The 26,569-nt window shown below is 43.8% G+C and overlaps 1 protein-coding gene across 1 annotated transcript in view; it reads left to right on the top strand.

Moving 5' to 3' along the window:
- The first annotated feature begins 18,545 nt into the window (after window positions 1-18,545).
- Window positions 18,546-26,569, top strand: part of MTMR11 (myotubularin related protein 11) — a 96,431-nt gene continuing 88,407 nt past the window's right edge. Inside the window, exons 1-4 of the mRNA XM_073639419.1 lie at window positions 18,546-18,898; window positions 22,094-22,157; window positions 24,181-24,317; window positions 25,777-25,849. Coding sequence (XP_073495520.1) covers window positions 18,842-18,898; window positions 22,094-22,157; window positions 24,181-24,317; window positions 25,777-25,849 — 331 coding nt within the window. The 5' untranslated portion in view covers window positions 18,546-18,841. The remainder of the gene's footprint in view (window positions 18,899-22,093; window positions 22,158-24,180; window positions 24,318-25,776; window positions 25,850-26,569) is intronic.

Below are 26,569 nucleotides of genomic sequence, written 5' to 3'. Positions count from 1 at the left end.
ACTGCTCCCTATGTACAAGAATATAACTACTATAATACTGCCCCCCTATGTATAAGAATATAACTACTATAATACTGCCCCCCTATGTATAAGAATACAACTACTATAATACTGTCCCCTATGTACAAGAATATAGCTACTATAATACTGCCCCCATGTACAAGAATTTAACTACTATAATACTGCCCCTATGTACAAGAATATAACTACTATAATACTGACCCTATGAACAAGAATATAACTACTATAATACTGGTCCTATATACTAGAATATAACTACTATAATACTGCCCCTATGTACAAGAATATAACTACTATAATTCAGCCCCTATGTACAAGAATATAACTACCATTATACTGCTCCCTATGTACAAGAATATAACTACTATAATACTGCCCCCTGTGTACAAGAATATAACTACTATAATACTGCCCCTATGTACAAGAATATAACTACTATAATACTGCTCCTATGTACAAGAATATAACTACTATAATACTGCTCCTATGTACAAGAATATAACTACTATAATACTGCCCCCTGTGTACAAGAATATAACTACTATAATACTGCCCCTATGTACAAGAATATAACTACTATAATACTGCTCCCTATGTACAAGAATATAACTACTATAATACTGCTCCTATGTACAAGAATATAACTACTATAATACTGCCCCTATGTACAAGAATATAACTACCATTATACTGCTCCCTATGTACAAGAATATAACTACTATAATACTGCCCCCTATGTATAAGAATATAACTACTATAATACTGACCCTATGAACAAGAATATAACTACTATAATACTGACCCTATGAACAAGAATATAACTACTATAATACTGCTCCCTATGTACAAGAATATAACTACTATAATTCTGCCTCCTATGTACAAGAATATAACTACTATAATACTGCCCCTATGTACAAGAATATAACTACTATAAAACTGCCCCCTATGTACAAGAATATAACTACTATAATACTGACCCTATGAACAAGAATATAACTACTATAATACTGCCCCTATGAACAAGAATATAACTACTATAATACTGCTCCCTATGTACAAGAATATAACTACTATAATACAGCTCCCTATATACAAGAATATAACTACTATAATACTGCCCCTATGTACAAGAATATAACTACTATAATACTGCCCCCTATGTACAAGAATATAACTACTATAATACTGCTCCTATGAACAAGAATATAACTACTATAATACTGCTCCCTATGTACAAGAATATAACTACTATAATACTGCCCCCTATGTACAAGAATATAACTACTATAATACTGCTCCCTATGTACAAGAATAAAACTACTATAATACTGCTCCCTATGTACAAGAATAAAACTACTATAATACTGCCCCCTATGTACAAGAATAAAACTGCTATAATACTGCTCCTATGTACAAGAATATAACTACTATAATACTGCTCCTATGTACAAGAATATAACTACTATAATACTGCTCCTATGTACAAGAATATAACTACTATAATACTGCCCCTATGTACAAGAATATAACTACTATAATTCTGCCCCCTATGTACAAGAATATAACTACTATAATACTGCCCCCATCTACAAGAATATAACTACTATAATTCTGCCCCCTATGTACAAGAATATAACTACTATAATACTGCCCCCATCTACAAGAATATAACTACTATAATACTGCCCCTCTATGTACAAGAATATAACTACTATAATACTGCTCCTATGTACAAGAATATAACTACTATAATACTGCCCCCTGTGTACAAGAATATAACTACTATAATACTGCCCCTATGTACAAGAATATAACTACTATAATACTGCTCCTATGTACAAGAATATAACTACTATAATACTGCTCCTATGTACAAGAATATAACTACTATAATACTGCCCCCTGTGTACAAGAATATAACTACTATAATACTGCCCCTATGTACAAGAATATAACTACTATAATACTGCTCCCTATGTACAAGAATATAACTACTATAATACTGCTCCTATGTACAAGAATATAACTACTATAATGCTCCTATGTACAAGAATATAACTACTATAATACTGCCCCCTATGTATAAGAATATAACTACTATAATACTGCTCCTATGTACAAGAATATAACTACTATAATACTGCTCCTATGTACAAGAATATAACTACTATAATACTGCTCCTATGTACAAGAATATAACTACTATAATACTGCCCCCTATGTACAAGAATATAACTACTATAATACTGCTCCTATGTACAAGAATATAACTACTATAATACTGCTCCTATGATGACTGTAACAGATGGCCCCTGTCCCCCATCTTTTTTCAGAAAGTTAATGTTGCATTTTTACAGCCCTATTGGAGAATGGATTTTGGCTGGAGTTACCAATTACGTGTGCTTGTCAAAAATCACATTAGGAGGAATATAATGAACCCCCGTCTTGGTAGCGGCATGTGGCTGCCATTTTTTTATTGCCAAAATAAAGTATGTTGGCCCTTTAACCCTTGCTACTGGTCAAGTATGTTGATGCCAAATTCTTAACCGTCTGTTCCTTCAGACTTTATTCCCCCTGCGGTCTGTTGGCCAAATGCATGGAGCTGGCTGCACTCCGCAGGATGAATTTTTCTGCTGGGATGATGGTGACTTCACCCCGCTATCTCTCAGCTGCTTCTACTTTACAGCCATCTGATGGGAAAAACAACTGTTTCTTATTCTACTGAGAGATTCACGTGGCTTCAAAAGATGTTTTTGTCCTTTCTAGCTGAGAGGAGAGAAGGCATTCCTCTGCGCACAAACCGTGTTCCTGGACCCCAGAGCTGACATTCCACCCAACAACTGCCTTTTCATGGAGAGTAGCTTTGGCAGAGGAGATGACTGCTCAGTAGATTAGTAACATGTTTGTACATTCGCTTTACAGTTTCCAAGGAAATCCCCACCCAAAACCGAGAAGATGCACGAGGGTGAAAACGATCGAAAAAATCTGGATGAACTCCCATGTATTGAGACTGATGGATGTATCACCAGGCATAAGAGAGGATATCTGAAGGATGTGACAAGTATGATGGCAACTGTGCCCTGCCAACCGATCATCTCTTGAACCCATGGTTATGCAATCAGATGATCGTCAGGAATCCCAACCGATGGCCCTCAATTTTGTAGTCCCGGAGAACCTCTTTAAATTAAGTCACCTATGCAATGATTAATTTATTAGAGGAAGGTCTCCCAATAAAGATAGAGGAGATGGAGCACTTGGAGAGCCGTGGTCCTTCAATCAGCCGACTGTCTCCCATTGTCTGAAATATTGTCCCCTATAAATTAAGTTATGCACGAGTCAACTGAATGTTGGCGAATTAAAGGGAATTTATGTGAAAATTAAATCTAGATTTACCAGTATTACTGCCCAGGTAGTGGGAGGAGGACAGCACCTGATGCTCAAGCACTTGTGGAGACCTGGTGCTGGCCTCGGAGGTATTGCAGGTCTTTATCTCCTTGCTGGAGGTTTTCTTGATCTCTTCCCCCCTCCTCCATTTTTATCGCTGTGACTATTCTGCAGATCTGGTAGGGCGGTGACGCTGGAGGAAAGTGGTTTGGAAAAGTATTATTCATTATTATGTAAGTCTCGTGATTGAAAACAGGAAGTGTTAGAGAAGCATTGTTCCATCAGGAGAACGTTCTGTGCACCAGGACCTTCTGGAGGACCGAATGCCAGTCATAAGTCATTTATTGGGAGCTGTCCACACCCACACATGTTCGGCTGGTGATTATACAGTAGTGTTCAAAATAATAGCAGTGTGTTCAAAAACATGAGTAAAGTACAAAATCTTTCTACTAGTTTTTATTTCCATACATTGGGAACATTGCACACTGTTTTCTAATTCAAATCATGAAGAGAAATGTATATAATATTAAAACTACTTTACAGAAAAAAACAAAAAATTAACATTGTTCTGTTCTAAAAAAAAGTGTCTGCATTTGTCTTTACAAACTCACAATATGTACTCTTTTTTTTTTTTGAGGATTTAGCATTACTGTGAGTCACTAACCTAAAATTTAGTTGTATACCCACAGTTTTTTAGAACTGCTTCACATCTATGTTGCATAGAGTCAACCAACTTCTGGCACCTGTCACCTGTTATTCCAGCCCAGGATGCTTTCAGTACATCCCACAATTTTTTGGCATTTGTTGGCTTTGCCTCAGAAACGGCATTTTTGATGTCACCCCACAAGTGTTCTATCGGATTAAGATCCTTGGCTCGCCACTCCATAACCTCAATTTTGTTGGACTGGAACCAAGTTTTTGCTTGTTTACTGAGGTATTTAGGGTAATTGTCTTGTTGAAACACCCATTTCAAGGGCATATCCTCTTCAGCAGAAGGCGAGATGACCTCTTCAAGTATTTTAATATATGCAAACTGGTCCATGAGTTAATTTACAGGGCTATAGTCTGTTTAGAAATGACCGTACAAACAAGCGAGGGTGGGGTGTGTGTTTATATGTAAAATCATCCTTAAAACCCATTTTGCGTGAGAATATATGTGAATCTAATGAAAATGTAGAGTCCCTGTGGGTGGAGATAAGGGGAGGGGGAAAAAATAATAAATTACTGATAGGGGTTTGCTATAAGTCTCCAAAAATAATGGAAGCAGCAGAGAATATCCACATAAAGCAAATAGATGAAGCAGCCACTCAAGGAGAAGTCATTATTATGGGGGACTTCAACTACCCTGAAATACATTGGGGAACAGAAACCTGAAGTTCAAGCAAAGGTAATAGGTTTTTGACAACTATGAGAGACAATTACCTTTCACAACTAGTTCAGGACCCAACAAGAACGGGGGCACTGCTAGACCTAATATTAACCAACAGGCCAGACCGCACATCAAATATACGAGTTGGGGGTCACTTGGGTAATAGTGATCACAAAATAATACGTTTTTATGTAACCTTTAATAAGATGTGTAGTAGAGGGGTTACAAGGACACTAAACTTCAGGAAGGAAAATTTCCAACGGTTGAGAGATGATCTTAGTGCAATAAACTGGGACGATATCCTGAGACATAAAACTACACAAAGCAAATGGGAGATATTTATTAGCATCCTGAATAGGGCACAATATATACCCTATGGGAATAAACATGCTAGAAATAGGAGGAAACCACTATGGCTAAATAGAGCTGTAAGGGGCGCAATAAGTGACAAAAAGAAAGCATTTAGAGAACTAAAGCAAGTAGGTAGTGATGAGGCATTAAATAAATACAGAAAATTAAATAAATTCTGTGAAAACCAAATCAAGGCAGAAAAGATTGAGACAGATAGACTCATTGCCAGAGAAAGTAAAAATAATCCCGAAATATTCTTTAACCCCTTTACAACCCAGGGTGGTTTGCACGTTAATGACCAGGCCAATTTTTACAATTCTGACTACTATCACTTTATGAGGTAATTACTCTGGAACGCTTCAACGGATCCCCCTGAGTCTGAGATTGTATTTTCGTGACATATTGTACTTCATGATTGTGGTAAAATTTCTTCGATATCACTTGCATTTAATTGTGAAAAAAAAAGAAATTTGGCGAAAATTTTGCAATTTTCAAAATTTGAATTTTTATGCTCTTAAGTCAGAGAGATATGTCACACAAAATAGTTAATAAATAACATTTCCCACATGTCTACTTTACATCGGCACAATTTTGGAACCAACATTTTTTTTTATTGGGGCGCTATAAGGGTTAAAAGTTGACCATTTTTCCAACAAAATTTACAAAACCATTTTTTTAGGGACCACATCATATTTAAAGACACTTTGAGGGGTCTTTATGACAGAAAATACCCAAAAGTGATACCATTCTAAAAACTGCACCCCTCAAGGTGCTCAAAACCACATTCGAGAACTTTATTAACCCTTCAGGTGCTTCACAGGAATTTTTGGAATGTAGAAGAAAACCAATAACTTAACTTTTTTCACAAAAATGTTACTTTAGACCCATTTTTTTTTATTTTCGCAGGGGTAACAGGAAAAAATGGACCCCAAAATTTGTTGTGCAATTTCTTCTGAGTAAGCAGATACCCCATATGTGAGAAAAAAACACTGTTTGGGCGCACGGCAGGGTTCGGAAGGGAAGGAGCGCCATTTGACTTTTTGACTGTAAAATTTGCTTGAATAATTAGCGGACGCCATGTTGCATTTGGGGAGCCCCTGATGTGCCTAAACAGAGGAAACCCCCCACAAGTGACACCATTTTGGAAACTAGACCCCTCAGGGAACTTATCTAGATGTGTGGTGAGCACCTTGAACCCCCAGGTGCTTCACAGAAGTTTATAACATTGAGCCGTAAAAATAAAATTTTCACATTTTTCCCACAAAAATGTTTTCAGCCCCCACTTTTGCATTTTCATAAGGGTAACAGGAGAAATTGCACCATGCAGTTTGTTGTGCAATTTCTCCTGAGTAAGCAGATACCCCATATGTGGGGGAAAACCACTGTTTGGGCGCATGGTAGGGTTCGGAAGGGAAGGCGCGCCATTTGACTTTTTGAATGTAAAATTTGCTTGAATAATTAGCGGATGCCATGTTGCATTTGGGAAGCCCCTGATGTGCCTAAACAGTGGAAACCCCCCACAAGTGACACCATTTTGGAAACTAGACCCCTCAGGGAACTTATCTAGATGTGTGGTGAGCACGTTGAACCCCCAGGTGCTTCACAGAAGTTTATAACATTGAGCCGTAAAAATAAAATGTTCACATTTTTCCCACAAAAATGTTCTCAGCCCCCACTTTTGCATTTTCATAAGGGTAACATGAGAAATTGCACCATGCAGTTTGTTGTGCAATTTCTCCTGAGTAAGCAGATACCCCATATGTGGGGGAAAACCACGATTTGGGTGAATAATTAGCGGATGTGCCCCTGATGTGCCTAAACAGTGGAAAACCCCCACAGGTGACACCATTTTGGAAACTAGACCCCTCAGCGAACTTATCTAGATGTGTGGTGAGCATCTTGAACCCCTAAGTCCTTTACAGAAGTTTTAACATGGAGCCGTGAAAATAAAAAAATCTAACTTTTTCCACAAAAATGATGTTTTAGCCCCAATTTTTTTATTTTCACAAGGGTAAGAGGAGAAAATGGACCCCAAAAACTTTTGTGCAATTTCTCCTGAGTACGTCAATACCCCATATGTGGGAAAATACAGTGTTTGGGCGCACGGCAGAGTTCAGAAGGGAAGGAGCACTGTGTGATGTTTTGAACGCAAAATTGGCTGGAATCGAGAGCGGACACCATGTTGCGTTTGGGGAGCCCCTGATGTGCCTAAATAGTTGAAACCCCCCACAAGTGACCCCATTTTGGAAACTACACCCCTCAAGGATTTTATCAAGGGGTATAGTGAACATTTTGAACCCAGAGGTACGACACAGAATTTGATGACATTAGGTCATCATATGCACCATGTATCACGGGTGCTCAAGTGAAATGCTCGAGTCCCCGCCCGCATGTTTCACGGTTATTAGACACCCCAAAAAAAACATGCAGGGATCGCTCGTGCATGGCAGGCAATCCCCGCAACTTTTTTTGGCCCCGAAGCATATGGGGCGGAGACTCGAGCACCCGCGATACTCAATGCATACCCGAGCACCCGATGCAAACTCAAGTAGCGAGCACTTGCGTTCAACACTAGTTGCCATATCGTCATCTTTTTTCTTTTTTTTTTTTTACTTTTGAAAAAAAAAAACAACCCCAACCCTAACATTAGCATAACCTTAACCCCAATCCCAGCCCTAGCGTTTATTTTTTACGCCGTTCCTAGTGCGGTATAAGTGATTAGACGACCTTATTCTTTGGGTCCGTGCGACTACAGAGATACCAGAATGATATCGGGTTTTTATGACTGACAGCTGTCACACACTAAAAGACACATATTTTGTAAAATCTAGTTTTTGCATCGCCATATTTTGAGAGCTATAATTTTTCCATATTTTGGCCGACACAGTCATATGATGGCTTGTTTTTTTGTGAGACGAGTTGACGTTTTTATTGGTGCCATTTTCAGGCATGTGACATTTTTTGATCGCTTTCTATTCCAGCTTTTGGTAGGCAGAATAAACAAAAACCAACAATTCAGGAATTGTTTTTCTTTTATTTTTTTATTCTACTTCGCGTGTGGTAAAATTGATAAGGTAGCTTTATTCTTCGGGTCAGTACATTTACAGCGGTACCACATTTGTATAGTTTTTCTATGTTTTGGCGCGTTTACACAATAAAAGCTATTTTATAGAAAAAAATATTTTTTTGCATCGCTTTATTGTGAGAGCTATAACTTTTTGATTTTTCGGATGATGGAGCTGTATGGCGGCTTGTTTTTTGTGGGACAAGATGATGTTTTCAGCGGTACCATTTTTATTTATATTCGTCTTTTTGATCGCGTGTTATTCCATTTTTTGTTTGGCGGTATGATGATAAAGCATTGTTTTTTTGCTTCTTTTTTTTTTTTTACCGTGTTCACTGAAGGGGTTAACTAGTGGGACAATTTTATAGGTCAGGTCGTTCCGGACATGGCGATACCAAATATGTGTACTTTTATTGCTTGTTTTTTTTTTTTTCATAATAATATTTATTGATGGGTACATTATATTTTTATTTTTGGTGGATTATTTTTTTTATTTTTTTTTTTAAATATTTTTACAATTTGTTTTTTTTTTTTTTTCACTTTCTGAGAGTTTTTTTTACTTTTTTACTTTGTCCCAGTCTGGGACTTTCACTTTTTTTATTCTGATTGTCTGCATAGCATAGGGATGGAGCATCATCCCTGTGCCATTCAGGCAGTCAGCGCTGCACAGTGAGAAGATAGTTTGGTCATGCACTGCGCATGACCAAACAATCTTCCTGCTGTCTGGTGACCCGGATGTTGTCATGGCAACACCCGGGAAGCCGCGGCAGACAGCGCTGGAGGCCGGAAGAGGAAGTGAGTATTGCGATCACCTCCCCTTAGCCACCGCAATGCTGTGATCGACTTCGATCACAGCATTGCGGGGGTTAATGTGCCGGGAGCGGTGCGGGACCGCTCCCTGCACATAGTACCGGGTGTCAGCTGTGACAATCAGCTGACACCCGGCGGCGATCGCGCCCGCACAGCCTGTGTGCGGGCGAAATCGCCAGAGCGTATTAATACGGGTCAGGCTATTAAGTCCCAGGGCACAAACGCGTATTACAGACCTGTATTATTAATCTTTAAAGATTCCATAATAACAGAGTCTGTACAAGTCATTAGTGCGACCACACTTAGAATACTGTGTACAGTTCTGGTCTCCGGTGTATAAGAAAGACATAGCTGAACTAGAGCGGGTGCAGAGTAGAGCGACCAAGGTTATTAGAGGACTGGGGGCTCTGCAATAACAAGACAGGTTATTACACTTGGGGTTATTTACTGTGGAAAAACGAAGGCTTAGGGGTGAACTTATTACTATGTACAAGTATATGAGGGGACAGTACAAAGACCTTTCTACTGATCTTTTTACTCTGAGGCCAGAGACGGGGACAAGGGGGCATCTTCTACGTCTGGAGGAAAGAAGGTTTAATCATAATCACAGACGCGGATTCTTTACTGTAAGAGCAGTGAGACTATGGAAGTCTCTGCCGCACGATGTTGTAATGAGTGATTCACTACTAACATTTAAGAAGCGCCTGGATGCCTTTCTTGAAAAGTATAATATTACAGGTTATATATACTAGATTCCTTGATAGGGCGTTGATCCAGGGAACTAGTCTGATTGTCGTATGGAGTCAGGAAGGATTTTTTTCCCCAATGTGGAGCTTAGTGTTGCCACATGTTTTTTTTTTTTGCCTTCCTCTGGATCAACATGTTAGGCTATGGGTTGAACTATATGGACTTAGTCTTCCTTCAACCTTAAAAACTATGTTACTATCCCTGGTATGCGGTAAATAGGTCGGGCACCATAGTAAGAGAAACATGCCCATATCATGATGCTTGCACTACCATGCTTCACTGCCTTCAGAGTGTACTGTGGCTTGAATGCAAAGTTTGAGGTTCGTCTGACGAACTGTCTGTGTCCTTTGGACCCAAAAAGAACAATTTTACTTTCAACAGTCCACAAAATGTTTCTCCATTTCTCTTTAGGCCAGTTGATGTGTTCTTTGGCAAATTGTATCCACTTCAGTACATTTCTTTCATTTAACAGTGGGACTTTGCGGGGACTTCTTGCTATGAGATTAGCTTCACACAGGCGTCTTCTAACTGTCACAGTCCTCACAGGTAACTTGAGACTGTCTGTGATCATCCTGGAGCTGATCATTGGCTGAACCTTTGCCATTCTGGCTATTCTTCCATCCATTTGAATTGTAGTATTTCGTTTTCTTCCACATCTCTCTGGTTTTGCTTTCCATTTTAAAGCATTGGAGAACATTTTCGCATTACAGCCTATAATTGTCTGCATTTCTTTATAAGTTTTACCCTCTCCAATCAACTTTTTAATCAAAGTACACTGTTCTTCTGAACAATGTCTCGAACGACCCATATTTCTCAAGCTTTCAAGGAGAAATGTATGTACAACATGTGCTGGCTTCACCCTTAAATAAGGGCCACCATGATTTCTTCACAGAATGATTGACCTCACTAATTGAACTCCACATTGCTATTATTTTGAACACACCATCTTTCAATTAATTATTCAAATACACAGACTTAAAAACATGCAGCTCATGAATGCGGAGTCTGGTGGTTTTCTTAGAATCTACTGGTAAATTGTTTGACGTGGTAATATCATTTATACCAAAAACAGTGATTAATCTGGTTAGTCATATTGGACTGCTATTATTTTGAACACTACTGTATGAGCAACCATACTCGTCATGGACTGGCAGAACCATGAAGAACTATATTTCCCTTTGATCCGGGTGTAAAGTGAACTCGTCACATGGATTTTCCACACTAAACTGCCACCCCCAGAATAGCTCTAGCAGCCTGCCTCCCAGGACAGCGCAGATTCATCTGTGCACCGCACGCGTCCTAGGAGAGGTTGTTGCACCTATGCAGGACTCCAGTAAGAACTATGCAAGTGTCCCGCCATCTTGGCATGCAATCTGAGGCTTGGTGCACTCGCATGGGCTTCATCTGCGCCGTGCGCATGCGTGGGAAGAAGGGGAACACAGCTTGATTGCAGCACTTTGCTTCCTCAGCTTCTGGCATCACACTTCTTGCGGGATGGTGGGATTTCAGGAGCTATTTTGGACACAAAAAAAAACTTTTTTTGGCATATTAGTCACCCTGGATTACAGCATGGATTAAAGCCTGACTATTAAAAGTAACGCACCACCCAGATGACTAGTTGTGGGTAATTAGCACATAGCACACATCGGGGCCTTTCCAGAAGCTTTATAGGACAGCTTCAATGTGGAGGTTTGGTTTGGCAATTACATGTCTTGGTTTACCGTTAGACAGGGTCATGCCTCATGGAAGGACACCACTAGCTGATGGGCCGTACAGTGGCCACCATGTGACGTCCAGTAATTTGTGCACAAACCGTGCGCTGCAGGGTAATTAATCCCGGATCCTCTGAGAAGAATTTGAGCCGTAGACACAAACACCATAAACTCCGCCAGATGTGATGTTGCATAATTCTCCAGCTACAGTCATGTGGGGGATCCCGTGTCATGACTACATTAACCGTTCGCAGCCCAGGATACGGAGAAGCCCAACTATGGGGTGACGCACTGGAGAAAGTCGCCACGTGGTGGGGCAAGAGAGGGGGACACACGGAGGTCACCAGGCCCCACTGCGGGGCGTCAGCAGGCCCCACTACGGGGCGTCAGCAGGCCCCACTGCGGGGTGCCAGCTGGACCCACTGTGGGGCGTCAGCAGAAAGTGCACAGAGCAGCTCCGGGGTCCCAGCACATAGAGACTACACAGGTGACCACCACTGCGGGGCCGGCCTCCAGAGATACACAGCCCCACAGTCAGTACCACACATGATGGGATGAGCTACACAGCCCCGAAGTCAGTACCACACCGGATGGGATGAGCTACACAGCCCCGTAGTCAGTACTACACCGGATGGGATGAGATACATAGCCCCACAGTCAGTACCATGTCGAGCCCAGGGGATGGGGAGGACTCGGCGCCCGGGCCTCGTTGATAGTTTCAGGGGATGTCGTGGTAGTCGGCTCCCGGGCCCGTACTCTGGGCCTCTCTTTTAAAAGGTTGGATAATTAGATAAAAGTTTGTGACGCCGCCTGTGGTATCTGGTGAGGATCACCAGCGCTGCGGCTGCACACTGAGGCCGGTGTTAAGGCAGCTTGGGTGATATAGCTCCCCACAGGTGGAGCTAGGCCTCAGGGCAGCATAGGAGAAGGGGGGATGCAGGACAGGGTGACCCAGCCGGGCCTGAAGAAGGATAGGCAGACACACCGCTCACTTCAGTACCTTTTACTGATGGAAATGCAGGCACATCCCGGGGCACTGTAGGGTGAAGGGTGCATTTCAGGATCCTCCCCAGTGATCAGGTATAGGGCCTCCTGTTTCTTGCCTTTGTGTAGTAAGTTTCTGACCTGCCTGGGGCTAGGCCTAACTTTGTCTCTGTCCTGCACCGGCTGACTTTGTGGTAGGGCCTTCTCTTGGAGTACGCGCTCCCAGCTTGCAGGGCCTCCGTGACTCCTGGCTCTGGTACGTATCAGCTCTTGGGTGATCCTGGGACCTGAAGTCTTCCAGGGGTCTCCGGTTGTCTCTACAGGGGGATATACGACCCTGTAGACGCGGACCCGGTGTCCAGTATATGTTTTCTGGGGTGAGCTTGTACAGCTCCTCTGCCCCCAATGCTACTCACTCCTCTAGCCTTCGGCCTACTCGGGGCCCTTACTAGGCTATACACACTAGCAGCAGCTTGCCGCGCTTCACCGCTCTTATGGCGTCGGCACACCTTAAGCTCACTATGCTGAGCTACAACTGAGTCTGGACTGGGCTCCACTGCAGGCTGACCTCTCTCAGGCTTAACTACTGCAGGAACTCTCTCAACAGGCTTGACTCTCTGTCGACTCCAGACGGAGCTGCCTAGCTCCACCTTCCCTATTTATATCCCTACGGGCTCCCTCTGGTGGTCTGAGGTGGAAGGTGGAGGTGTGTGTGTGCTGTGGGGGCCTCTTGTGGAGGAATCCGTTCATGTACCCCTCTAGGATCTGTGGCACTCAAGCGCAGCAGGGGCGCCACAACCACACAGGATGGGATGAGATACACAGCCCCGCAGTCAGTACCACACAGGATGGGATGAGATACACAGCCCCGCAGTCAGTACCACACAGGATGGGATGAGATACACAGCCCCGCAGTCAGTACCACACAGGATGGGATGAGATACACAGCCACGCAGTCAGCACCACACAGAATGGGATGAGATACACAGCCCCGTAGTCAGTACCACACAGGATGGGATGAGATACATGGCTCAGCAAACAGTATCACACAGGATAGGAATAGATACACGGCTCAGCACTCAGTATCACACAGGATAGGATTAGATACACAGCTCACCAGACCGTATCACACAGGATAGGATTAGATACACGGCTCAGCAGACAGTATCACACATGGTAGGATTAGATACACGGCTCAGCAGACAGTATCACACAGGATCGGATTAGATACACGGCTCAGCAGACAGTATCACACACACATGGTAGGATTAGATACACGGCTCAGCAGACAGTATCACACACATGGTTGGTGTGGGGGGAATACATTTTTCTGGCTCCCCTCTATCACACATACATAGGAGATGTCAGTCATACATTAGTCTCCTCCGTCCTCCCTCAGATATTTCTATCTTGTGATGTATGTGTGTCCCAGACTTGTATAAATTACTTTTGGGTGGCTATTTTGAGCTGTTCCTCTGTTATTCCTCCTGGAAATTCATGAATAAACTGACAGCTGGGTGTTGGCAGTTGGGGCCGTGTCCTGACTCCCTGCCCACTGACGCTATCAATGTCAGACTCTATAGATCCACACCCCCAACCACCTGTCAATTTATTCATATATTTCCATAGGGAATAACAGAGGAATGTCACCACTTATGAGAAAAGATGCTCCAGAATTATTATTTTATAGGATTATAAGAATCTACTGAAATACTTCAAAGCTAAATCCAGCATGGCGGCCTGCAGACTGGGGGCGTTATGCACGGTGGCGGCGGCGGCGAGACCTGTGCACACTATGTGGCGCGTGCTTCCAGGCTATATTTGTATCTGCCGATTTCATGGTGTGGAGGAGCTAGACGGGTGCAGGCGAGAGAGGACTGTGAGCTGATTCCTTCCAGATGACTCCTGTACAGGCCGGGCCCAGGCCTGACCCCTCCTGAACAGTATGGCCGCCAGAACGGCTCTGCAGCCTGTGCGGGCGCTCTCGGCCCTCCCTGGCAGAAACTGGCAAATGCTCCAAGTAGCTCGTTGTCGCCGGCTCATTATTGTCATCATAACCTATTAACCCCTGCGTTCCCTGGGTGCACTGACATCAGTTTTGATTATAGATTGTAGCACAGTCGTGGAATTAGGGTCAGTGAGTCAAGCGCTAGACAAGAACTTGCTGAATGGAGCACTATAAAGCATGGGGGAAAATGTTGGAAACCTAATCAGATTCTAAAGGATTAATACAGATTGGTTGCGTACATTACTATTCACCTGAGGTCCTGAGGGCACGGACCCCTGTTTATGTCTCCCAGTGTCTTAATTTCTCGAAAATCAGACATGAGAGGAAGAGTCTGAGGGGCGTGGTTCTCTGTAAAAGAGTCTGTGGGGCGGAGCTTGTGTACTTCTTCGGCCAAGGCTGTGACCAATCACAGACGGCGAAGGGATGTGATTGGTCAGTGTCGCTCTGCAGGAAGTGGGGCAGAGTCTTTGTAGGAAGCAAAGTCTAGTCTTGGTCTCTCCAGAGAAAGTAGAGTAGGGTCTTAGACTCTCTACAGAAATTGGGGGTGGCTCTTTGCACATTCTCCGGCTCTCCTTTCTGTAAAGCTGCATACAGGATCAGATGAGAGAAGGGTTTTCAGAGAAGACAAACAATTGGACAATGTTGGGAACAATTTATGCTGGGAAATTATGGAAAGGAAGTTCCAGCACCTAAGGTGCTGGAAAAATGCTGATGGAGATGGACAACTCACTCAAAAGAGTGTATGTCAAATTACAGAACATAAGATTCCTAGAAATAGTAGACTAAGCAATGGGAGTGAGGGTAGCAAAACAGGTATGGAAAAAGTGAAGTATTTGCAAAGTTACTGAACTTTTTAGGTACCTTGGTAAAGATGAGCTACAGCTAAAATTAAATCACCTTAATTTCATCCTTCTAGAAGATCTGCTGGTTTCAATACACATAATATATGATGACACTATGGGACTGTCACTAACCCTAAATAATAGATGTGCACCTGACTGTTGTGAGGCTCCACAATACCATGGGATACGGCGCCTAGGAGTGTCAGATTCCAGGTCGCTGCCTATTCTTGGTGTCTCACCACCACATAGATGACCGCTCTCTGGAGTTAGAGGAGGACCGTTATGGATCTATGAAATCTTATCTCGTGTTGCCCCTAACCATGTTATAACAGCCTCCCAGAGATCAGCATACTTCCACAGGCAGCAGTTTGGTGGTTCTTGCCCCTCGTCAGTGTCGAGTAGGATACTGTTCCCAGGGAGCCCTACCTGGCCAAAAAGTCTTTTTACGCTTCCAACAAGTAGGAACGTCATCTCGTATTCCATTTTGGTCAAAGAATGACTATGGTGGAAGCAGATCTGATGATTGTCCGACAGAAGAGACAGCTGCCTAGAGCGCAGCTGTCTACCTTTGGCAGGGATGCAATTTGCCGCTGATGTGCAGAAGCCCTCCCACAGAACTCCATCCTGTCCAAACCTAAGAGGACTACAGGGACAAGAAGGTTCATCTGGTCCAACATATCTTCTGGTCTGCAGGGGAACAACATTGTTGCAAATATGAAGGTAGGTTACCCAGCTACAAGCCACAGGGATAGGCTTCAAATCTGGTGGCGACAAGCGCCAGGGGCATTGGGCATCAGATTGATCCTAGTAAACAAGAGGGTTCCAAGAACTAAAAAAAGTAACTTGGGGAACAAAATGAGTGGTAACCTGGGAGAAGAGGGGCCATCAAAAAGTTACTGTGGTGCGCATTTGAGTGGTCACTTGCAAGTCTACAAGGGGCAGGATCCTTGATTGGTGGAAGTAAGGGACCGGGGCCAGCAAACCACTGAGCAGCAGATTGGGCAAGAAAGTTGAGAAGGCTAAAAAGATAACTTAGTGATCATCTGGGATACGATGGGATGTCGAAGAGTAACATGAGACACAAAACCAGTGGGCACCTGGAAGCCTACAAGGGCCAGCTCTTTAAGTGGAAGGGCCTTGGTCCAACAAGACTGTAGGGCACCAGATTGGACAAGAGATTCCCAAAAGCTAAATAAAGCAGCTTGGACACAAAATGAGTGGTCACCAGGGAGAAGATGGGAGAATCACTGTTCACATGAGGCATGCTCCTTATCTAATGGAAGTGAGCCTTGGTCCAATAAAACAGCTGGGTACCAGATTGGATCCAGTGGACAACAGAGTCCCAAAGTGGTAAAGAAAAGACACAAACTGAGTGGTCACAGGAAGAAGAATTGTAAAATTAATGTCCTTAGGGGCAGGGTCCTTAGCTGGTAGAAGTCAGAGTCTTGGGCCAAGAAAGCTGCTGGGCATTAGATTGGTTCCAGTAGATGAAAGAGTCCCAAGGGTTAAAAAAAGTAACTTGGACACAAAAAGAGTGACCAAAGGTAGAAGATGGCCCAATCACTGTCTAAGGTGGTCAAGCAATAGCCTTGGTCCAACATAACCATGTGGCACCAGATTGGATCCAATGGCCAAGTGAGTCCCAAGGGCTAAAACAATGTTTTAAAAAAGTAACTTGGGCACTTTAACAATTGGATACCAGGTGGAAGATGGGCCAATGACTGGCAAATAAGGGGCAGGCTCATTAGCCTTGGCCACCAGAGTAATGGTGGCCCATAAAATAATGGTAAAGTCAAAGCAGATGCCCTCATGTGCCCAATGCAAAACCCTGCTATACAATTTGCTTTTCTTTTTCTATTCTCCACCTCCGAGGCACATATATAAAAACAGGTGGTGGCGATAAAGTCTCAAGGTCAAATTTGCATGAATTTTCTGTTTCCGTCTGTGGTAGTCCCACAATGAGCCGTCCAGGGAGATATAATTCATAGGATTAGACCTTTGTTTCTTTCTGTGAGATTCCTTTCGCCCAGTCGCCGTGAACCGTCAGGAATGTAATGTTACTGTGTGACCACAAAAAGACCAAAGTCCTCAGAATCGGCATCAGCCCAATGGCAGCGGGTAAACTCCACATTCCAGGCCCAAGATTTCCTATTAACTCACGAGAACTCGTTTGTAAAGAGCCAAATGAGGAATTACTTCCATCTACTGAACATGGCCAGTAATTAAGTCGGTGGCGTAATTCTCTTTTCCAGAGGGAAAGAAAAAAAATTACATGGTGATCTTTTAAATTCACTGATAAAGTGGCAGTAATAACCACATATAGCGACGCTAAAAGGAAAGATATCTGTCATCCAAAAGTATGGAAATTCAGAAGAAAAAATGATTTTGGCCTTTTTTTTTGAGGTCCAGAATACAGATATTTTGACCCTTTTCTTATGAATCACCCTGATTTTTACTAGTATCTATAGATGAATCAAGCTCAGTCCGTCAGTGCCAGTAGGATCTGAGACTTTCCCCCTCCTCTGGATGGAAGTCTTGGGCACAGTAGATCCAACAAGCCACCGGACAAGGTCCATGATGAGCGATGGAAGCCCCTATTTTCAGGGATTTGATCTGACCAAGACCCCAGGGTCAGTGCCTCACCCAACGCTTAAAGAAAAAAGTAGCAGAGAGTACAAACCACGTCTAGCTCCTGTATCCATGATCCCTATTAGGTTCTTCCTGGAGAAATGACCACAACTACCACTGAGATCCATCTTTGCGATCTATGGGCGTCCAAGCAATTGGAACCAACCCCTTGTTTGTGTATACAACAGCTGCAGACTTATGCTGTAGAGGGACTGTATTGAGCAGACAGCAGATGGCGCTGTGTTAATCGTTATTGCTTTATGTATGTGATTCCTCTCTAATCTGTACTGTATGACCTCTCAGTTTTGTTTTTTTTTCCTGTATCCTCCATGCTTTTGATGATGAATATCCTAAATAAAAGTTTATTCTCCCACAATATCAGAGTGCTGATGAGTCTGCGGAAAATCTGTAACACCCTGCACCTCCACTGTGCTGTAATATTTTGAAAAAAATAAAAAATAATAACAATATTTTTTTTTTCCTTAAGTCCTAATAAGAAGCACTCAAGTTACCTATGGCAATGAAAGAGTTATAAAAGTGCAAAAGGCTGCTTGGCTACAGGCAGCGCACAGGGCTGGGTCTCGCATCCCCTGTCCCTTTAAGTGGCTGAGAATACATGTGGCTACAGTGTCAGTTTCACTATGGAGATCAGACACTGCAGCAGCAGCAGGAGGAGGAGGAGAAGCTGAGCCTGACACCCCCACACTGCAGGGGGAATCCCAGCAGCAGTGCCCTGTCCTCCAGCACTGCACATGGGCAGGGGGGTCTTCTAGCCACCCCCATCCCCAACCTATTCTGCAGGACTCAGCTCTAGAACAAAGTCCTCTTTATACTGTCACCATGGGAGCAGCACAGAGGCACTGACTCTCCCTGTCTACTCAGTGCTGTACTCCTGGCTGTCCTCTGCCTCCTGCCACCATGCTGTCCAGACCGAAGAACACCTTCACCCTGAAGCAGGATCCCAGAGAGACCATGGTAAGTGAAGCCCCCCATGCCCCACAGCCTGTGAGAGCTGTATCTCCGCAGTCACCCTCCCTATAGGGCCAGGGGGAGCAGGTTGTACCCCAGACTCTTCACTCCTCCATCACCAGGCAATGTGCTGTGATGTCTTCTGAGTGGTCCCTGTCCTGTCTCTGCTCCCATTCTTCTGAGTGGTCCCTGTCCTGTCTCTGCTCCCATTCTTCTGAGTGGTCCCTGTCCTGTCTCTGCTCCCATTCTTCTGAGTGGTCCCTGTCCTGTCCCTGCTGCCATTCCCCTTGCTTTGTCACAGTCCATTTTGCCAAGTTACGGGAATTGAACGGTGAATAGATCTGGATCGTGATGGGCACCAATAGCCGATACCTGTCATTTGGGGGATGGATACTACCACGTATATGGCATTGGTAACTGTATATATGGCCAGCTGTGCAGATGGAGTAGACGTAGTGTCACCTGGGACTGGAAATTATAGGTCTGGCTTTAATCCCCTCATTAGGAAACAGTTAGTTGCAAAAAAGTCTGGCAGGAGCAGGGATCCCATGTGTAATCCCCTAGCGGGGGACGCTTGGGGTGAGCCGCTTATTAACCCCGCCACTGCCGGAGGTCTCATCACTAACGGGACTGAATTATGCTCCATTTTACAGGGTTAATTGGGAAAGTCCGAATGGGCTCAGACCGAGGGGTTACGACATGGTGAACTCATTTGGGGAGATGAGGGCTATGTGTTAGCTTCAATGCCCGTTGTGTCTGAGCAGAAAATGAAAGGTCAGGGGTATCCCTAGGCAGAGGCTTGTGGACCCCAACAAAAGAGTTCCCAAATGGCCTCAAAAGATTATGGGTCATGGGCCAAAGGACCCTATGGGCTCCTGTTTGCTCCACGACTGCACCCCTGTCTATATTTAGCCAACACAGACAGACAGTGTCCTCCTCCAGGCGGTGGCCGTTGAATGCCATTTTTATAGGATCACTGTATAAAGCGCAGGGTGTTATAACATGGGACCCTATAGGTCGCTAAATCTTCCTGTTGACAAAATGGCCTTTGAGGCGGCAGTTTTTCGACGGTTTATTAAAATTAGCAGCCGTTCTTGAGATATTAACATTTTTCTTTTGTTTACAGTTGGTTGCCTCGGAGACCGACCTCCGCTGCTAGACAGTAGAGCACGTGCAGTGCTTACAAGCTCTTTCCTATTGAGATTGTAAGCAATGTTTTGAAGCTGGCTGGGATCTCTGGAGCACGCCGTTATCTCCTAATACCGATGCTTACAAGCTAGACAGCAGCAGTGGTCGGTTTCCTAGGCAACAAGCTGTAAGCAAAAGAAAAGTGTTAATATCTGAGGAGCGGTTGACAATTTTAACATGCAGTAAACGGCAAAAGTGCTTGTATTTAGCAGCCCAATCCAACAGTACACTTTTCTGAAGATGAGCATTAACCCTTTAAATAGAGCCAAACAATACCTAATAAAAACTATGGCCAACCCGAACACCAGTGCCCAAAACTAGATTCCAAAATCTGTCAAAGCCAATATAGTGGGGAGTTGTACTTAGACCCCAGAGTGAATCCTCAGTGGAAGCTATGGAGCGACCATTTGCCCCCTTGTCCAATGTCTCTTTAAGAACTGTACTGTTGTGGCTTACGAAGGCTGCACGAAATATGGCGACTGCTGCAACGATTGTCAAAGCTCATTATTCAGCTCCGCACTGATAATAGAAGTGGAATTATTGGAGGAAGTAACTTTGCCGACCTAGAAACTTCTAAAGAAAACTGTAGCGGGTTTGTGAGCGGACAAGATGCTGCTTGTTCTACTGACAAAGCTGGTAATTGTCTACTACGTCTATTCTGTAGCCAAGATGTCTGAGAACATAAAACGGCACCAAAACAAAGGCCGATAAATTCCTCAGAGCCGGGAACTTAACGCAATATGGTAGATTCAATCAGAATTTACCAAGGTCGAAATCGTTTTATATTGGTGGGTGAACAAATGCACGCTCGTCTCGTCTGAACGGGCAGAGACAAAAAGCCTCTGCCAGACACTGCTGGCATCATCATTTCTCCTAATAAAGGTCAGACGTGCTGAATCCCAGCATGTGCAATCCTGCTTTCCCCCCGATATCCAATGTCGGTGAATATGCTGGACATTATATTGTTAGCCGGTCCCACCAGACAATCACCCAAGGTCCATACTGTACCCCCCGTATGTCTGTACACAAAGGCCAGTTCACAGGGGTTAGGAGACCCTTATTCTGATGAATGGACCCTTTGTAGTTGCCTGTATCTGATCCTGCAAGCCTCTCCTCATCTCTCTGGAGATACAGACCACCATGTGTGACCAGATGGCAGGGGGCACCGCCAGTCACATGGACCCGCAGACAGCAGGTAGTGCGCCCCTGGTGAATGGGAGAAAAGTGCGGTGCTGGAAGCATGAACCGGTCTGCAAGCCGATGTAGGTATAGAAGAGGCTGCAGCTCTCGCCCAACAGCTGATTATAGGTGGTGCCGAGATGGGGGGACGTGGATGGAGCAGCTAGTGCTTACTGTTCCATATTCCATGGTACTTGCCGCGAGGGCTGAAGCAGGTGGTGAGACTGCAAACCGCTAGCCCCCATTTCCGTCATTTTTATTTTTACATTTGGATTTCTGGGATCCCACAATGGGAGGTTTCACATTCCAGCCGGACCCGGGAACATCATTTACAGAACAGAAAACACTTTTCGCTTCCAGAATACGAAGGCGAGTGAGTCATACCCTGCAGATCTGGAGACAACGTGTCCACATACTGTCCAGCCGCGTTCTGCAGCGGAGGCCGAGATTACAATACCAGGAGGACGACTGAAACATAAGTCAAGTGGCCTCTGCCAGTATATTTAAAGGGGAGGTCTATTTTACAAGCTACACTGGATAAAAAAGCGTAGGTGAAAGCGAGACATGGCTCCAACCTCCCGAAATAGCTGGCCAAATTCAGGACTGTCCTGCTGGACCCGGAGAGGCAGGACACTGTGAACCTCGGCGGACTAAGAGAGGACTGCTGGAGGTGGTGGACAATCACTGACCCAATGATGACTTATCCATAGATAGGTTATCGATATCTAAGCCCTAAACACTGGAGAATTATGTACAAGCGTATTGTCATCTCGGACATACGGCGAATATATATATAGTGACAGCCCTTGATGCATTTTGTTTTCACCCCTGCAGGTCAGAAGCTCATCAAGGTCTCCGAAAATAAACCAGCGCGGCGTGGGTCTGAAATGCCTGCCAGGTGAGGAAGCGTGGATGTGCGCGCGGGTGCAGTGTCATGGCAGCAGGAGCCGGCCTGCACATCCACAAACCTACACTTCCCGTCCAGCCCGCCGCCTCCTTCTTGCTGTGTCTGCAGACTTCAGACATGTGGATCCACTAAAGCTTCTTTTCTAATTTTGTATTTTTATTGTGGCAGCTCCTCTCCACCCCCACTTTATAATGAAGGCCATATCTCTCCGGGGAGCGGTGTCTCTGCCGGGCCTGTCTGTCTGACCTGCTTTTGTTCAGCAAGAGAAACTCGAGTTCTATGTAAAGAAGCTTTAAAGGGGACTTGTCACTTGTCATAAATGTGTAATTTATTTATCTGGTGTAAATGCTGCTGTTCTCCTGAATCTGGCGATGTTTCCCTTGTGTTCCTGCGCCTCTCCGTTCCTGAGATATGGCCTCCTCTTCCCTGTTAGTCCTGTTAGCCAAATGTGTGTGGTCCTCAGGAACACGCCACAGAAAAGAATTAAGGACCACACCCACTTGGCTATTAAAACTAGATTTACATACAGGGAAGAAGAGGCTATATCTCAGGAACGGAGAGGCGCAGGAACACAAGAGAAACATCGTCGGATTCAGGAGAACAGCAGCATTTACACAGTGCAAGAAAAAAAAATGTATGGCAAGTGACTGGTCCTCTAAGCTATGTTCACACGTTGTGTTTTTGCAGGGTTTATTTGCTGCGTTTTTGTTTTCAACGGCGTTTTACAGCACCAGCAAAGTCCATGAGATTTCAGAAATGTCATGCACACACTTTGGTTTTTTTTCCTGAATGTTATGTCAAAAAGCTACATGTCACTTCTTTCAGCGTTTTTGCAGCGTTTTTCACCCATTGAAAGCAATGAGTAAGTGCAAAAATGCAGGTTTTGCTGCATTTTTGGTGCCAAAACCTGAGGAAGTTGAATCAGGGTTTTTTTTTAATGCACTAAACTTTATCAGCACGCACAAGAGACAAGTGTACCATGACAAAAACACAGCAAAAACTTATCAAAACCTGCTTTTTTAAGGCTGCTTTTTAACTGCCAAGAGAGAAGGTTTCGCCTGCAGAAAAAAAAACACAGCAAATACGCAGCGTGTGAACATAGCCTTATAAGTTCAACTTTATATTCAATTACTCACAATTTCCAAGATCTCTGCTTTCTTTCAGGAAACTGTCTTATTTCTAATATAGAGACTGAAAACTTGTCCTAATCACATTAGGGCTCATTTTAGTTGTTCAGAGCTGTCTCTTTTGTGACAGTCAGACATAACACTGACAACCCCCCCATCGACAACAAGATATCTTGAAACTGGCCTCATAGGATCCCACCCAAGTAATATTCCATGTGGCTGCCATGTTGCAGATGGACACACATATCCACGACTTTCTCCATTCACTTCTATAGAGGCAACTGCCATATTAGTGAATGGAGACAGCCTTGCTTGTGGTTGATCCCTCGATCTCTAGGGCTACCGATCATATTAGATCTCATTAGCTAGTGATCCGATTGGTTGTTATGATGACTTCCTCCTTTGTGACCACTGCCCGTGACTAGAAAGAAATGGCAGTGGCACTGGGAGAGCTACAATAGCACTTGGTAGTTAGGGCATATGTGAGGGGGGCGTCTGTCCCTTTAACTGTATACAAATTATCTCTCCTCCCCCTTGTCGTATAACATGTTTTTTTATAATGTGCAAAGGTTAGAGAGGAAATACCTTGTGCTGATAGTGTTAAGTCTTTACACAAACCACAACAGGAAAGCTCTCGACACCTCGGATTATCTGCCGAAATACATTCAGCCTGTTGTAAGGTGACCATTATCGGCACGCCGTGTAATAAATCCAGAGACTGCTGTACACGTTTTATAGGGGAAGGTGCGGCCTGGTATGTGCAGCGCACTCGCTCTATAGTCATGCCTGGAAATAGGAGCGGTGGCCATCAATTCGGGTGCGCCGGCCTTCTTATGTTCTCACCCCACGTGAGATAAGAAATAAAACCATCGATTTGTGCCTCACAGGTGAACAGGTGCATGAAAAATCCTTAAGGGTTAGAAAACGATTGCATTTCAAAGATGGCTACCACGATGTTTGTGGAACCTTGTATTGTACCAGCTACCGGATCGCTTTCCGACCAGATTGTTTCAGCTCCACTCAGGTAATGGCAGAAATATATCCCCCACCTGGGATAGTCTATGACCTACTGCAGTAATATGGCCTATTATGTGACACAGGTCATCGCAGCTTGGAGTATGCTCACCCCTCCGACGACTTTCACGCACACTTTTTCAGCAGTGTTTGTTTTTCTAATACTAAAAAAATGCATGTAAATATGCCAGTGGCTGCAACTGTCATAAAGCACTGCATGGTAGATGCAGTGTGTTTTAGGCGCGCCCACTGGTCTCACTCTCCGATGCCAGAAACAGGAGTTTTTGGCAAAGTAGATACATACAAGAGAAGAAGAATGCACAGTACACACACACACAGAAAAAACAATGAGGGCACAGTAAATGCACACACAGAAGAAGAGGGCAAAGTACATAAACACACAGAAAAGAAGAGAAGAGGGCCCAGTACATACAAAAAATAGAAGCGAAGAGGGCACAGTACACACACAAAAGAGTAGAAAGAAAGCACAGTACATACACACAGAAGAGGGTATAATACAGACACACAGAATAGACGCAAAGAGGGCACAGTACACACACAGAAGAAAATAAAGCACAGTACATACACACAGAAGAGGGCACAGTACACACACAGAAGAAAATAAAGCACAGTACATACACACAGAAGAGGGCACAGTACACACACAGAAGAAAATAAAGCACAGTACATACACACAGAAGAGGGCATGGTACATACACACAGAAGAGGGCACAATACACACAAACAAAAGGGAAGCGGGCACAGTGCACACACACAGAAGAAAACGAGTGGGCACGGTAAACACACATAAGAGAAGAAGAAAGCACAGTACATACATGCAGAGAAGAGGGCACAGTACACACGCAGAACAGAAGAAGAAGGCACAGTACATTAAAAAAGGAGAGAAGAAAAGGGCACAGTATATACACATTAGAGAGAAGAGGACACAGTACACACACACAGAACAGAAGAAGAGGGCACAATACATTCATAAAGACAAGAAGAGGGCACAGTATATACACACAGAAGAGAAGAGGAGAGCACAGTACATTCATAATGAAGAGAGGAGGGAGTTGCTCGGTATATCTATATATTTGCTTTATACACAGTTGCTGTTATGGTGTCTACCTAATGTTCTATTTGTTGTAATTTTTATCACCTCCACCGACAACAATATGCAAGTTCCCAGAGGGGAAAAAAAAAGAATACCAGGTCGCGCTTAGAAGTATGTAACGATAATGATTACACACAGGAGGAACACTTTAGAAAAAAACTATTCCAATTGAAATCTCAACAACTGGATGATTCAGAGGAAAAGGCATTGAGCTCAGCCCTGGGTGGAGTTGTGCTTTAACATCCTTGTTTTTTTTTTAAAAAACCCCTTTAAACTCCAGATGCCTCACTTTGTTGTGATCCTATTTTGTCATAAGATGTGAAAGAGTTAACAAAACGTGTTTGCTCCGTGACAGGATTCCTCCGAGGAGGTGATATTTGACAGTGACAATGACATCGCTCTACCCTGCGCTGACAGGATTTTGGCAGGTGAGAGCTGACATGTTACTCCGGCCAGTAAATCATTCCTCGCTGCTGAATGCCTGTATTATCCAGATTTACACTGGAGAGATCAAAGGAGTCCTCCGAGATTCTGGATTAGCAGGTAATTCTGCTGGGACCAAAATATTAGATTATTGGACACCGTCAGAAAAAAGGAAGCGAGATAAACATACGATATTGTGTTTATGGATTTTGCTGCAGATTTCAGCCACTTCCATAGAGCAAAAAAAATACAAATAAAACAAGGCTTTAGTAGCAGCTTCTGGAGGTTGGTGAGTGCAGGAGGGAAAGACAATTAAAGGGCACCTGTCCAATCATGCATGAAATCTAGACTGGCTCACTTATTACAGAAAGCTGCGCTTTACACAAGTAAACCTGACACAGGGAGAGCAGGTTTTCACATCCTCATCCCATCCAGTGGGGCCTGATTGACAGGTATATAATTATTTGGGTAGAGGGTGGAAACTGTCAATCAACACAGAATGGGCGACAAGAAACAAGGGAGTCATCAACTAGACTCTTCTTCCCGTTTCCAGACAAGCTTTTAAGCTACATTTTATGTGAAATACTACAGTACACCCATCAGATTGCAGACGTTACACAACTCTACGCCTGGCAAGTACCAGTATGCCAACTGGGAAGCTTAGGTGCCAGTGTTAGAGGTAGCAGCAGGGAGGGGGCTGTACACAGGGTATCAGAAAGAGGGGA

This window comes from Phyllobates terribilis, unplaced genomic scaffold (assembly GCF_046119375.1).
Source record: "Phyllobates terribilis strain yellow unplaced genomic scaffold, ASM4611937v1 Scaffold_7__3_contigs__length_470593459, whole genome shotgun sequence".
NCBI classification, from domain to species: Eukaryota; Metazoa; Chordata; class Amphibia; order Anura; family Dendrobatidae; genus Phyllobates; species Phyllobates terribilis.
Note: the sequence above shows the minus strand (reverse complement) of the source record. Positions and strands in the feature narration are given on the sequence as shown.